General features: G+C 57.3%; 1 protein-coding gene across 1 annotated transcript; it reads right to left on the reverse strand.

Annotated features, from left to right (window-relative positions):
- Nucleotides 1-397: 397 nt before the first annotated feature.
- LOC130258789 (protocadherin-10-like) lies at nucleotides 398-5,978 on the reverse strand. The gene is made up of 4 exons (XM_056502484.1): nucleotides 3,428-5,978; nucleotides 2,220-2,278; nucleotides 2,027-2,115; nucleotides 398-1,821 (listed from the first exon to the last, which is right to left on the reverse strand). The coding sequence occupies exons 1-4, from the start codon at nucleotides 5,900-5,902 to the stop codon at nucleotides 1,574-1,576; spliced, it is 2,871 nt and encodes a 956-aa protein (XP_056358459.1). The 5' UTR covers nucleotides 5,903-5,978; the 3' UTR covers nucleotides 398-1,573.
- Nucleotides 5,979-14,550: the final 8,572 nt, after the last annotated feature.

The following is a 14,550-nucleotide window of genomic DNA, read 5'->3' on the forward strand; positions in this document are numbered from 1 at the left end:
AAATTAACCAAGAAAGCACCCTACTAACCACGAGTTGTTCTGCCATTAGTGCCACACCCAGTCCTTCTCCCCAGCAGCTCCTGGATGCCCACACCATGGTGCAAATTCCCCCCTGCCTGGGCTGGAGCACGGAGCAAGGAGCTGTGTGACAACTCCAGCTCCCTCTGGCCACGACCCCAAAGTGCTCCTGAGTCCAGGGAAGGAGGGAAGGGACCTTAAGCCCCCAGAATCCAGATGAAGTGAATAAAATGAGCTCCCTGAACAAAAGGAGCTCTCTGCTCCAGAACTCAGAAGGACAGATGTATTTCCCAGAGCTGGGAGTACTGCTCCAAGAGCTGGGCAGCAATCCCTGCTGCTGTGTGCAACTCAGGGACAGCCAGGAGCCAGGAGCCAGGGTGAGCTATTAAAATACAATTTATTGGTACAAATCAGACATAGTGAAACAAACTCAGTTTAGAAAGAGCTGTCACATTCTGCACAGATGGATTCAAAATGAACTGTCCCATGACCAGAGCAATTGGCAATGCTGACAGACAGACTGGTGGACAGGTGCAGGGTGCACAAGGCAGGGGAGAGACTGTTCTGGGACTGGAGTCCTGCCCTTGGGGGCTCCTGACTGCCAGCTAAAAGTTCTCAAAGAGAAAAAGGGCACACTTGGAGATGTCCTGTGCAGGTGGGGCCCCCAGTGCACCAGTTAGTGCAGGGGTTCCTCCAAGCATTCAGGACTTGGGGAAAACAGAGATCTGAGTGAGGGCAGGGGCTGAAGGGAAGAGAATGTCACCTGTGCTGGGGTCACTCCAATGGCTGGAAACTGTTTTTCTTTCAGATGATGTCGCCTTGGGCTAGAGAGCTGCCCAGCAGGGCCTCACCTTGTGCATCTCTCAGGTGCTTAAGCTAGCAGTTCTGGCCATCCAAGTCATGTGTGCACGTGCTGTTCCTGGATCAAAAGCTGTCTCTGCCCTGGACCTGGGCTATGTCCAGCCCTCCAAATGTAGGGTCAGGGTATGAAGAGAAGCACTAATGAGCTGGGTTTTGCACTCACTTCCCAGAGAAATCAGACACCAATTGCTGCTCTAGACATGCAACACATCCCGCTGGATCTCAAGGACAGAGCTATGGTCACTGTCCCAGTGTGTAAGGTCAGGCTTGGCTGAACCAGGCTTGGTCTGCATACACTCTCCATGGGACAGAGATACAGGCATGCAGCTCAGTACATTCACACAGCCAGACAAGACAAAGAAGTGACAATGTTTACAGAGATGAATGGTCCCTAAGGGGACATGGGAATGGGTAAACTCAAGGCAGATTTGCTTAAATCTGGTCATATGGACCTCAAACAGCACCTGCTGCCAATACAGCTCTGCAAGATGAGATGGGAGAAATTCCCCCTGCCACCACCCCCCAATCTGTAATTTTCAGTCTCTCGCTCCTTAAATCCTTCCCACATGCTCTGTTGAGCCACTCTCCCAGCAGTCCCAAAAAGTCTTGAGTGGTTCATACATGGAGGTGTGTGCTGTGGGTGGACCTGGCAGCTGAAATAATGCAAAAGATTCCAAGGATAGAGCCATCCAGGCTATTTCAGGTCGTTGTTGATAACCACACTGTCATGCATATCACAGTAAGTTGTCATCTTCTTCCTCTTGCCAAAGGTGGAGAAGCTGTTTTTGTTCTCCCGGCCTGGGAAGAGGGGCCCATCCTTGCTGGAAAGCAGAGTGGGAGTGCCTGGGATGTAAACGTTGTGCTGATAATCCAGGGCTGGGTACAAGGGGCTGTACTGGGGTGTCCAGATGCTGTTGGGACCTGCTGAAGCCTTCTGAAACTCTGGAGAAAAGATGAGCATAAGATTGGCTCAGGTCACATCCACATCCCAGGATGCAAGTCCTATGTCACCAACCTCCATCCTGGTGCCTGGACACCCCTTCCACCCACAGAACTTCATCACTACTAGGAACAGGGGTGTGATGCCCTCACAGCACCTCCAAAAGTGACCAGAGGGTCTTCCCAGCCCCAGTAACCCAATACTAACCAGAGACAGGGGTCACCAGTGTGCACAGCCTTTCGTGCTCCTTCTGGAGGGCTCGATGGATTTCCCCCACATCTTCCAAGCTCTGGGAGCTAAAGAGAAGAGACTGGTTCAAAGCTGTGTCAGACATAACCTCCCCATTCCCATATCCCCCTTCCACCTGCTTCCACTGTTCCCCCAGTGCTGGATTCAGTACCTTTTCAGGGCAGCTCGCTGTGTGCTTGGAGGCAGCCAGTCTGTGTTGGGCTGCTTGGCCTGGAAAACACAGGGAAGAACAAGGCTGGTTACTGGGACCCTCTGTCAATCGGCTCTGGGACCCTTTGTCAAAAAACCCAGCCCTGCCAGCATAAGGCTTAAGCAGGCAGGGATGCAGCACCACATTTCCACTTTCCCTGGGCCCTTTGTAGAGAAGCAAGCAGCAGAAATATTCCTATTTTGGGGAAACTAAGATAGCATTGAATCAGCCTGTTCCCTTCTGGCCCTTCCTCACCCTCCTGAGATATTGGGGTAGTTTTGGGCTTCTCTTCTGCCTCTGGGAGTTTTAAGCCTGTCACTCTGGGGAGAGACAGGTGGTTTTCCTATTCCTGCTAATTTTCAAAAGCCTTTTTTGCATGTGCAATATTTACATTGCCCAGGTCTGAGGAACCAAATGATGAGAGATGCAGAAATTGGCTGCATGCTCGATGTCCTGGGAGGGTTGCAAAAGCTGCAGGAAAATCTAATTAAGTATTAGGGAAGAGATTCCAGGGGTACAAGGAGACACGTGGAGAGACTCTCTTGGCAGAGAGAAGGGAAGGACTGGTTTATTAAAAGTCAAACGTAAGTGGATTAGACGCCTCATCACTCTCCATCCTTGTAATCGTGTTTTGGAGAGTCTTTCATCGGGAAAATTAGACATTCCTCACTTCAATACCTAACAAATGTTGACATCAAAATCCTGCCCCAAAGACCCCACTCCCTGCTGCTGGCACAGCCTGGTGCAGAACAGCAGCCAGGCCCGGGACACTGCGGCCCCTGCCAGCACAGAGGACAGAGCAGAGCAGAGCAGCAGCGATGCTCAGACTGTCCCAGTGTGAATTCCTTACCCATGCGAAGGAGAAGCCGCCCCCACCATCCCACCGCCCCAGGGCACTGGAGCATCTCTGCTGCCTCTAATGGGTACGAAAGACGGTGAGAAGGGATTTCCTCTCGCCTCAGCCGAGCCTGGCGCTCCCCCGGTAATTAGACCCGTCGGGAAGCTCGGTGGAGATCCCGCTGCCTGACGGCTCCTAATTCCCGCACTGATCAAAGGCTGCGGTTATTCCCTGGGAGGAGCCGTGCCTGGATTCCCTCGTGGCAGAGGCTGAGGGAGGGGACTGGGGGGACCTGCGGAGTGCTACTAAGCACTGCTGGGCATTGTGTTACCTCTTTGGAGACCTGGAGATGCTGCTCGGGCCGGGATCTCTTCCCGGGATCCTTCTCGTTGTTCCGGGGGGGGCTGCAGGGTTTGAGGAACATGAAGTCGCTCTGAGCAGACTCGGGACCAAGGCAGACCTTGTAGCAGTAGCCTGGGGGGCCGCCCGCAGGCACATCAAGGCAGGTGGCAGCCGTGGTCCCTGCAGGGGGCTGTGCCGTCAGGTTGGAAGTCTTCAGGCCATCAGAGGAAGGTCTGGAGCCGGGACAGCAGTGGCAGCGAGGTGGCGAGCAGCTGCTCCCTTGGCGGGAGCGCCGCTCTCCGCGGCAGCGAATGGCCGTGAGAATGAGGATGGCGAGGAGGAAGGTGAAGGAGATGGAGCCCAGGGAGACGAGGAGATAGAGGGTGAGTGGAGAAGATGAGGAGACCTCTGGAGGGAGGCTGAACTCGCTGAAGTCGGAAAGAGTCTGGGGCATGGTCTCCACCACCGAAAGCAGGAGGGACACGGTGGCAGAGAGGGCTGGCTGCCCTCCATCCCGCACCTGCACCACCAGCTGCTGCCGGCTCGCATCCTGCTCCAGAAAGGAGCGGAGGGTGCGCAGCTCGCCCGTGTCGGGCGCCACGCTGAAGAGAGTGAAGTCGGTAGCCTGGAGGAGCTGGTAGGAGAGGCGAGAGTTCAGCCCCGCATCCGCGTCCACCGCCGACACCGTGCCCACGAGGTAGCCAGGCCGGGCCGATCGCGGCACCAGCTCGGTGGCAACGGAGCCGTTGCGCGGCATGGGGGAAACGATGACCGGAGCGTTGTCATTCTGGTCCAGCACAAAGATGTGGACCGTGACGTTGGCACTGAGTGGGGGAAACCCCGCGTCCTGTGCTTGCACCTGGATCTGGAAGCTGCGGATCTGCTCATAGTCGAGGGAGCGCAGCGCGTACATGTGCCCGCTGTCCGAGTTGATGGACACGTAGGTGCCCACGGGCATGCCATGGATGTGCCCATCGGCAATGGAATAGGACAGGTAGGCGTTCTGTTGGCAGTCAGGGTCTAATGCACTGACGGAGCAGATGGAGGCACCCGGTGCGTTGTTCTCCATCACATAAACACTGTAGGAGGGCTGGAGGAAGCGCGGGGCGTTGTCGTTCACATCAGACACGGGGATGGTGAGGGTGCTGCGGGTCAGCAGCGCAGGCGAGCCCATGTCCCGCGCCGTGATGCTGACGTTGTACTCGGGCACAACCTCCCGGTCCAGCGCTTGCGTGGTGACCAGCGTGTAATAGTTCCGGAAGGAGGAGCGGAGCTCGAATGGCACATTGGGGCTGACCTCGCAGCTCACACGCCCGTTGTCCCCAGAGTCCCGGTCCAGAACGCTGATGACAGCGATCACAGTGCCTGGGGGGGCATCCTCCAGCACGGGTGTGGACACGGAGGTGAGCGTCACCTCTGGCGCATTATCATTGACATCGAGGAGGTGCACAAGCACCCTGCAGTGCACAGCCACAGCTGAGGGCCCGCGGTCCTTGGCTTGCACGTAGAGCTCATGGATGCTGGCCCGCTCGTAGTCCAGGCGGCCCTTCAGCAGCACCTGCCCACTGCGGGGCTCTACGCGGAAGAGCTCCCGGACGCGAGGCGGTGCGTGCCCACTGAAGGAGTACTCGATCTCCCCGTTGGGGCCCTCATCCAGGTCAGTGGCATTGAGCTGGATGACCAGAGTGCCAGCGGGAGCATCCTCAGGAAGGCTCACACGGTAGGAGGGCTGGTCGAAGGCGGGCACGTTGTCGTTGGCGTCCAGCACCGTGACGAGGATGTGCGCTGTGCCCGAGCGCTCGGGGATGCCGCCGTCCAGAGCCGTGAGCAGCACCCGGTGCACGCGTTGCTGCTCACGGTCGAGGGCACGCTCCAGCACCAGCTCTGCAAACTTGCTGGCATCGCTGCGTGTCTGCACCTCGAGTGAGAAGAAGCCATTGGGGCTGAGGCGGTAGGTGTGCACAGAGTTGGTGCCCACGTCAGGATCCTGGGCGCTCTCCAGTGGGAAGCGAGCACCGAGCACGGCAGACTCGGCCACCTCCAGCACGTATTCTTGCCAAGGAAAGGTGGGTGCGTGGTCGTTGATGTCCAGCACTTCCACCTCGACGCGGTAGAGCTCCAGAGGGCTCTCGACGAGGAGCTGCAGGTGGAGCAGGCAGGTCCCCCCGGCCTCGCACACCTCCTCCCGGTCAATCCGCTCGTTCACGAAGAGGATCCCGTTCTCCAGGTTCACCTCCAGGTGCTGCCTGGCCCCGGCCCGTGACACGATGCGGAATCTCCGCGCTGACAGGGTGGACACATCCAGTCCCAGGTCCTCACCCAGGTTGGCCACGAAGGCTCCGTGCTCCAGCTCCTCCGGCACGGTGTAGCGCAGCTGCCCCCGCGCCGGGGGCCCGGCCAACAGGAGGAAGAGCAGAGTGCGGAGGAAGAGCTGCCCCCGCCCGGAGCCTGCCCCGGCCCCCATGGCCCCGCGGCAATCCCGGGGACGAGGAGTCGCACCCGCACCGCCGCCTCCTCCCTCGCCTTCTCTTGCCTCTTGCACTTTCAAAGAGTTTAGGGCTCCCGGGGGCTGCGGAGGAGGGCCTTGCCCGGAGCTGCGGGGCCGAACCGCGGCCACCGGCAGTCGCTTAACCCTTTCTTTGCTGGCCCCCGCAAGGGGCTGCAATCCGGGTCCCGGTGCCACAGCAGAATCCGTTTACCGGAGCCGGACGCACCTGGGGAGGGGATCACCTTCGGGCAGATCCCGTTAACTGCGGTGGGAGCTCCAGCGAGACCGATCTCTGCCCGGGGCAGCGGTATTACCCCGCAGATGCTGCCTTCGTCCCCGCGGTAGATTAAGAGGAGCCCAGATCGCGGCTGCTGCCAAATCCCCCGGCCGCGTCCCCAGTCGTGCCGGTCCTAACCTTTACCAGATGGTTAAGCCCCTCCAGACTTGATTACATTTCCCTGCACACCGTTTTCCTTGTAATGCGGAGTTTTTAATTACAGGAGCAGGGGGATTACAGCCCTGGATAAAGCTGAGCCCATCAGCGCGGAGGCACAGAGACCCCCCCCTTCTTTCCCTGCCTCCTTCCCACCACCCGACACCCCGCTTTTGCCCACAGCTCCGCGTCCCAAAGCCCGCTCCCCCGGCGGGCACCCCAGTGTCAGCCCCCTCGGGCTCTCGGGGCGCGATCCTGCCCAGATACCCCGGGATCTGCCTCCCCACACCCCCAGCACTGCCCCCACCGCGGGCACAAACTTTCGGCCCCCCGCGGAAGGCGAGGGGGAGGCGGGAGCAGAGCGAGCCGCGGGTCCCCCGCCGGCACCCGAAGCGCGACAGACGGCGGCCCCTGCGCCCCCCCTGCCCCTCCCCGCCCCGGTACCGCTCACGGTCCCTCCGCTGGCCGATCCGTTCTCCCCGCAGACCCTTCTCCAGCCGCCGCCGTGCCCGGGCAGCTCCGTGAGTCGCCTCCCACCGTCGCCGTCCCCGGGGGTGCTCGGTAACGGGACGGGGCGGCCGCTGCCCCAGCCCCGCGGCTGCTCAGGGTGCGGATAATCCCCTAACGATCCAGTTAAATGCTCGAAGGGGCTCGGAGCCGCTTTAGCCGGTCACTGATATTTCACCGCCTTTGTCTCTGCTTATCGGTCCCCGTTGGGAAGGGAACCGCCGGCCCCAACCGCTCCCCCCACCTTGCTCCCCACGGGGACCCGAGTGGGAAGCAGGATCCAGAGCCGACCGGGAGACCGGAGGAAGGAGGAGGCGGCGGAGCTGGCGGGGTTTGTCGGGCTGGGAAAAGGATTTGGTCCCTGGGAGTGCAGCGAAACCCACGCGGGACGTGCCGCGCTCGTGGGGTCGCCGGTCGGGGAGGAGAGCAGGCAGGGGCGGGCAGGTGGAGGGAAGGGAGCTCCTGGGGCACGCCTGGGCTCGGGTCGCTCACGGGTGGAATCGGGACGGCTCCCGGTAAGTGAAGCCCAGCCTGCATCGGCAGCGCCGGTCACTGCCAGCCTGTCCCCCGCGCCATCTCCCACGCCAAGACCACCCTTGGCGGCGTCGTTGTCCCCCTCTCCCAGATCTGTTTCTTTCTAATCCCCCTCCAATCCCCGATTTGAGCCCCCGTGCCCGCCCCCCCTCCTTCCATCACCGCCCAGCCCTCCCGGGGCTGAGACCCCGGCGGTGGGATGGAGCGGGTCGCGCTCGTCCGCGAGCCCCCTCGAGCTCTGCTCAGGCCACAGGGGCATTGAGGGTGGGGCTGAGACGGGACACAGAAATTTTCGGGGGTCTTATTTCATTCTCTCCAGTCCTTCCCCCGTCTCCGACCAAACGCATTCTGCAAAATCATTGGAGCGGCTCTGGTCCTATTGTTTGATTTAGAGTAAAATATTCACCACCACCTCCCGCTCCCCCAGGTGCACCGGCAGGATCCGAGCCCCCCCCGACTCCCGCCCTTCTTCAGCTCTGCTCGGTAATGCAGCCCCCACCCCCGCACATCTTCATCGCTGCTTCCTTGGGGGGAACCGTGTCATATCCCCCCTTGCTTCCTTCCCCTAAGGGACATCACAGGATAGTCCCATTCTGTTCCTTTTCCTCATCTCCCCATACCTTGTAGTCTCTTCTAGCTTCCCTCCCAGACCCCACCAGGGTCCAGGGGACTAAGGTCAAACGGGGTGGGGGGGTGGGAGGGGTTAGGGAGAACAGACTTGTTCCAAGGATCCCTTTCCTGAAGAAATAGCTCAGGCTAGGGGTGCTGCAGAGGGATGAGGAATCCAAAGAAGAGCCTTTTATGGGGAAACATAGGAGAGGAGGGCGAGCAGCAGGATGGGGAGGATGCAATGGGGACAGTGCACCACTAACACCCCACTTCATCCCCTGTAGATTTTAAAGCCCCTCTTGTGGTGCGGAAGTGTGTTCAGCTGCCAGCCCTGTTCTCTCGGGGTAGGGAATCAGGATGCAGCTAGGAGCTTGTTTTTGGAAAATGCTGGAAGCTAGCAGGGTGTATGTCTCTCTGAGATGCCTTGGCACAGGCAGGCGGGTGGCCAGTTGCCGCAGGTCAGCGCTGATGTGCCTTGGCAAGGCCAGCTGGAGAGATCAGGGTGGGATGCAGCAGGAGATGCCGCAGGTTGAGCTGCCTTGTAAAAGTCACGCAGAGAGCAAAGAACCGGGGGGGGGGGACCATCACTCAGCTGCCTGTGGGCACTAAACCTTGCCCAGCCACCATGTCACTCCATTTTCCTGCCTGCTACGTTCTGGGGCAGCAGAAGGGGCTGCAAGAAACGCTGTCCCTGCCAGACCACACAGCCCTTCCCCCAGCTCCCCAGGGCGCCCGTCTGCCCAGCCGTGCATGTGGCTTCCCTGCTCCCTCCTCGCTCCAAGCGGGAGCAGTTACAGATTGTGGTGCCCAAGAGGGCAAACACAGTTGGAAGGGAGGGATCTTCTGCTGGGAATGAGAGCAGCCCTTCCCCTGCAGCTGGGACGTCACTCCAGGGTTGCCTCTGTAGGGTCAGGTGCTGGGGATTTTGTGAAGCCACAATGCTCTCTGCAGCAGGATGCCCTGATCAGTGCTCCTTCCGCTCCAAAGCTTTGGTTCTCTGCCTTCCCTTGGGAGGAAAACCCATGCCCTGAAGGGGATGGTGGCCATCTTGGCGTGTTTATCAGGGCTGGTGGGCACTCTGCCTGCCCCTGTGTGCTGGGATGCAAGATATGACACATGCCCATCTCCTTTCAGAAATGCACAAGGACAGGATGAGAAAGTAGAGGCTTGAGCTGGAGAAAGGAAATTCTTATAAAGGAAAAAATCTTTACCATGGGGGACCAGGAACCAGACTGGGGTAGAGGTTGCCATCCTGGAGATCCTCCTGAGCTGCCAGATCTAATTCTGAGTAGGGATGCCCCAGGGTCCTCCAGATGTCCCGACAGAAAAAATCCCTTGTGAACTTGGAAAGTCCCAGTCACTGAGCAGAGATGAGTAGGTCACCAAGGCAAGGGAAAGAGCTGCCCAGAGAGCTCAGGCTTCCATATCACAGATCCCAGATTTGTCAGGAGCCACTTGTCTTCCCAGGCACCATGCCCAGGGGTGGATGGAGCAATGAAGGATGCCAGGACTCTATTCCCATTGGAAGTCCTTACCCATGGGCCTTGCTCTCCAAGGTGTTGGGAGTTGCTTACCACCCTCCTCTTCCTCTGCAGAGGTGCAGGAAGAATGTTTACACCAGGCATGATGTTCATGAAGGTCCAGGGCAATTATAGATGAGAAGATGTCATTGAGGTGACCAAGCCAAGGCTCACTTCTGGTTCTCTTCGCCAGCCACACATAAGGAGAACTCCCCCAGTCCGTTTGCTTGGGACAGGTGGAGCAGACCCTCTGTAGCTGTTATCTCCTTTTGAGCATTTTCAGGACATGGGGCCCAGTCCTGCTCAGCCTCTGAGGCTGGCAGTTCTGACTCCCTGTAGGACACAGACTTCAATGGCAGCTCAGGAAGCCAAGACTCCCCTCCTGTTCTGGAGGGCGGGGGAATTTCTTGCAAACCCAAGCTGCCAAAGGAGCTGCTGTCATGGCTGGTGTCTTGTTCCACTTAAATAAGAGACTTGGGACTCAAGGCAGATGGGGTGTATCCCCATTATCCTGAGAGCTGGGACTATTCACTTTGCTGTGGGCATCCCCTTAGAGGGTCTCCCTAAAATGTCCAGAGGGAATGTCTCCTTACTGCTGGGAAGGACGAAGGAATGTGTGATGATTAGGGGAAGAGCAGAAGCTTTGTGAAAGAGGAGGTGACACCTCTCCTCTGTCAGGAACCAGTGTGACTGGTGCTGGAATATTATGCTCAACACTTGTGCCTGAAGTTCTCAAAGGTTAAAAAACTGATTTAAAGCTTGAAACAATACTTGACAGGGAGAAGTGTAAGTCAAACTGCCTGAACTCTGTGGAGAAACAAACCAGAGGAGAAATGATGGTAAGGCCAGGGAGGTGTTACCAGGAGGAAATGCTTTGGACAGTTAGAAGGAATGCAGAGCCATGGCTTGAGCCAGACAGCTTCATGTATTGGGAAGTGAGAGGGGATCAAGCTTTTGGTGTCCACAGATCCATGTGGAACAAAAGATTCCCAAGTTCCTCAGTGTATCATGACAAAGTGGCAATAATGGGCCTGGGAAGAGTGGCTCTGATTGATCTCACCTCCTCCAGCAGAGAAACCACTGCAGCTCTTCCACTCATGTTGAAGCTGGGACCACAGTGAGGAGGCCAAGGGGCAGAAGGAGGAGTGGATGTTTCCTCTTCCTACAAACATCTTGCATCAACAGCCAAACAAAAACTGCAGTTCACATTGAAGTCCCACATCCCTGGGATAGGTTGGTGGTTTCAGAAGTGAAAGGCATGAAAAGGCATGCTCTCCTTTATCCCCATTTCTAAAATTCATTTTTTTCCAATCCTGGACAGATATGGGGGTGTTTCCTGCTTCCCTGTCCCTTCTTTCACTTCATTTCTCTGTCTCCATTCCCAGGATAGGGACCACCTCTACCCTCCCACTCTCCCCTGGCCCATACCAGGGACTTTGTCTCCCTGAGACACGCCCCACCATCCCCATCTTCCCCGGGGAGTTCTGCAGATCCTCCAGGCCTCCCTTTTCTCCCCCACCAGCCCTACTTCTTTCCTCTCTGTCTGAGAGATCAGTCATCGAGGGTGTCAACGCACACGCACCCGACTCCCCCGGGAGGATGGGGAGCTGGAAGCTGGGGGTGGTGTTCTGCTGCGAGAAGGCAAAGCTGCCATCAGCAGCCGCTTTGATCTGGAGACAATTACAGACGAGTGTAGGACCCTGCTCCACTCAGCCAATAAATAATGGAATCTGTGTGTTGACACAGACAGATTTCCCCCAAACTGTCATAGAAGGGAAGACAGAGTGAGTGAACGGGAGCCCGAGAGGCTAGAGGGAAGGGGAGAGAAGCAGGAACGGGAAGGAATGAAGTGGGCCTGTGGGAAAACAGGGAGAAGGGAAAAAAAAAAAAGAAGTTTGGGAAGGCAACACTGATGAGAGGAGCTGGGCAGGGAGGAGAAGGAGCCTAAGGAACACATATTTGTAGAGGGGAAGGAAAATCAAGACAGGAACTGTGGGTGGAAAGGGGTGGGGGGGGGGGAGCGCTGCATACGCAGCTGGAAGCAGAGGGGGAAAAAAAATCTGAAGGTGGAAAAGAAAGAGAAGGAGGAACAAAGGCATGGCAGTGTCCCCGGGGCTCCCCGGCTGCCTGGCAGATCACACGCTCTCCGAGCAGGGACCATATTCCCGCAGCCCTCTGCAGAGTGGCCCTGACCCCCCCGAGGCGCTCAGCACTGCGGAGCTGGCGACGGGGAGGCACGCATGACTTGGTGAAATGGTGCCACGGGTGTGCAGCCAACAGCAGAGATTTGCTCTGAGATCACAAGTCCCTGAAAAACCTCCTGCGGATGCCCCTGTCCCCATGCTCCCCCTGCTCCTCCCCATCTCCCTCTCCCTGCTCCCTCTCCAGCCTGCAGCTGTTTGTTCGCTGGCTGGTGATGGTTTTGTACTTCACTTACAACAAAGCAAAACCTCCCTTGTGCTCAGAAGCCCCACACTGAGCCCAGCAGAAAACATCCAATCTGGATGTGGCAACAGACCTGCCAGTGATGGGGGAGGCACTGAGGTTGTCTCCTTCCTCCCAGTTTGGAACATTCACTTGCCATATTTGTTCCCTCTTGGCCCCATCTGTGGTCTGAGCTGGCTCAGCCCCAGAAATTGAGTGTGTGGAGTATGGCTCAACTTGCCAAGGTCTCCAGGCCAAGCACCACTTCACTGTGGGTGTCCCTGGCTCCCAGCTTGATCCTTTTTGCAAAAGCTAGCATCCAAGTTGGCTCCAAATTCCTCCCAGCCCACGGATTCTCTTATCTGTAAATCTTCACCTTGCCCTATCTCTGCCTCTCACCCCTTCCTCAACCAATGCCCAGAGAAGCTGTGGCTGCCCCTGGATCCCTGGAAGTGCTCAAGGGAAGCTTGGATGGGGCTTGGAGCAACCTGGTTCTGTGGAAGCTGTCCCAGCCCATGGCAGTGGTTTGGAACTGGCTGATCTTCAAGGGCCCTTCCAACCTAAACCATTCTAGGATCCTGTGATTCCTCTTCTCTTTTGCAGCAACCTCAGTGTTAATCAGGAGCTGAACCTTTGCCTTTGAACAGATCAGATTTCCTCTTGAGGACACCTTGTTATCCCCACTCAAGGAAGGCAGGACAGGATACAGACTGGGCCAAGCATTGATTGATCCAGGTGGCTCTCAGTACACAAGGTCTCCACAGAACTGGGAGGGGCCGGGAATTCTGGCTCTGGAGTTGTTTGGGGTGGTGCCACAGCACTGATGGGGCTGATGGGAAACCCAGGTGCCTTGACAGAGCAGGGGTTGGTGGTGCAGACTCCCAGCACCACTGTACCAGGCCAAAGCCAAGCAGGAGGGAGGATTCCCAGGGGTATTGCCTATGGATGTTGTTTAGCTTTAGCACTGGCACATGGCAGAAACGCCCTAACTGGGGCAGTAATAGCTTGTGGCCTGAGCAGTGGGAGGACTGGAGCTCCTGCCAAGTGCTTAAATCTTTTCGGATATAAAACTGGTGTAAATGGCTGAAAAAACAAGTCTTTCTGCTAATAAAGTCACAGGGAATGAAACAACTAGCCCAGACAGGGTAACACACAGGGTCGGGCTGGGACCCCTTCTCCAGAATCACTTCAGGTCTCTAGTCCCAGTCATTTACTGGAATGGTGGGAATGCTGCTGCTTGTCTAGTCCCAAGCAGAATGTGTAGAAAGTGAGGGGAAGGTGGAACAGCAGGAGAGGGCAGGCTTGAGGAGGTGCCCAGAAGCCTTCCAGGGTGCCCAGAAAGGAAAGGAGAGCAGCTGGGTATTCGTGCTCAGCCCCTCCATGAAGCCTCAGCCCCTTATGCCAGGATGAGGCCAGGGAAGATGTCTAGGAGAGAGGAAATGGAGGTAGCAAGACAGATTTATGTTTTCTCTGGGGTCTGCTGTGATGCCTGAGTTTTTCTCCAAAGACTGCCATCAATGTTTAGTGGGATAGAGTGAGGGAGGCCAGCTCAAGCTGAGCACAGTCCCCAACCTTCCTCCAGGTTCTCCAAGACAAAGGTCACGAGGAACTTGCACCTCTGCTTAGGCACTGGGAACAAGCACCAAGCTGGCTCCAGGCACCTCAAAGCACTTTCAGAGAGCAGGCAGGAACATCCCAGCCTTGATGAGCAAACCATGCAAAACGTCTCTCCTTACTCCACCAGATCCCAGTTTTAACTTGTGGAAAAGCTAATGAGAACCAGTAGGGACAGAGCACCCCAGCCTTGTTCACTGGTGAGAAGGGGAGCTGCAGAGCTGGGTCTTCTCTCTCTCCAAGTAAAACCCCAAGTCCTGACCCATATGGGTACATTCAGCACCTTAAATACAACTTGGAGATGGCAAATGCTAACAAGGAGTCATGGAGAACCACTGCTCCAGCACTGGGGGCTGAGAGCCAAGGGTTAACACCTTGCTAAGCAGTGGTGGGAGCAAAGGGTTAACATGGCTGGTACAGGGAATGTTATCTGTCTCTTCTCTAAATATTATTTCCTCCCATGAAACCAGCTTTTCATCCTTGGCTAGAGGCAGCTCCCGCTGCTGGGAATCCAGCAGGAGCTTGTATCTGCTGCTGCACACACCACTGCTCCCAGCAAGCTGCCGAGACAAAGAGCTGCGCTCCCCCGGCACCAGCAGCCCCAGCATGGGGAGCTGGGGCTGGGGCTCTGGCCCCCAGGGTGCAGGTGGCCTCGGGATGGGCTCGGGGATGACAGGCTTTACACCAAAGAGGAATCTCATTATTGAAAGCACTGCACTGTGGAGGGATTTCCTCCCTGTCTTGCAGGGACAGGCAGGGCCCAGCGGCAGGAGGCTGTGCAAACCTCACCACCACCCCAGGAAGGTTTCTGTGGGGCTGCTCATTTCACACCTTGCCCCTTGGGTGTGCCAGGATGGACAAGAAGATCAGGATATGCTGTGGGAAAACCAAGACAACAGTCACTGGCTCCAAGGTCACAAGCTGGAAAAGATGGTGGGTGCGGGGCAGCCTCTGCCCCCTTCTCAGCAGCACCAACTGAACAG

The sequence above is a fragment of the Oenanthe melanoleuca genome, chromosome 13, assembly GCF_029582105.1.
Source record: "Oenanthe melanoleuca isolate GR-GAL-2019-014 chromosome 13, OMel1.0, whole genome shotgun sequence".
Classification (NCBI taxonomy): Eukaryota; Metazoa; Chordata; class Aves; order Passeriformes; family Muscicapidae; genus Oenanthe; species Oenanthe melanoleuca.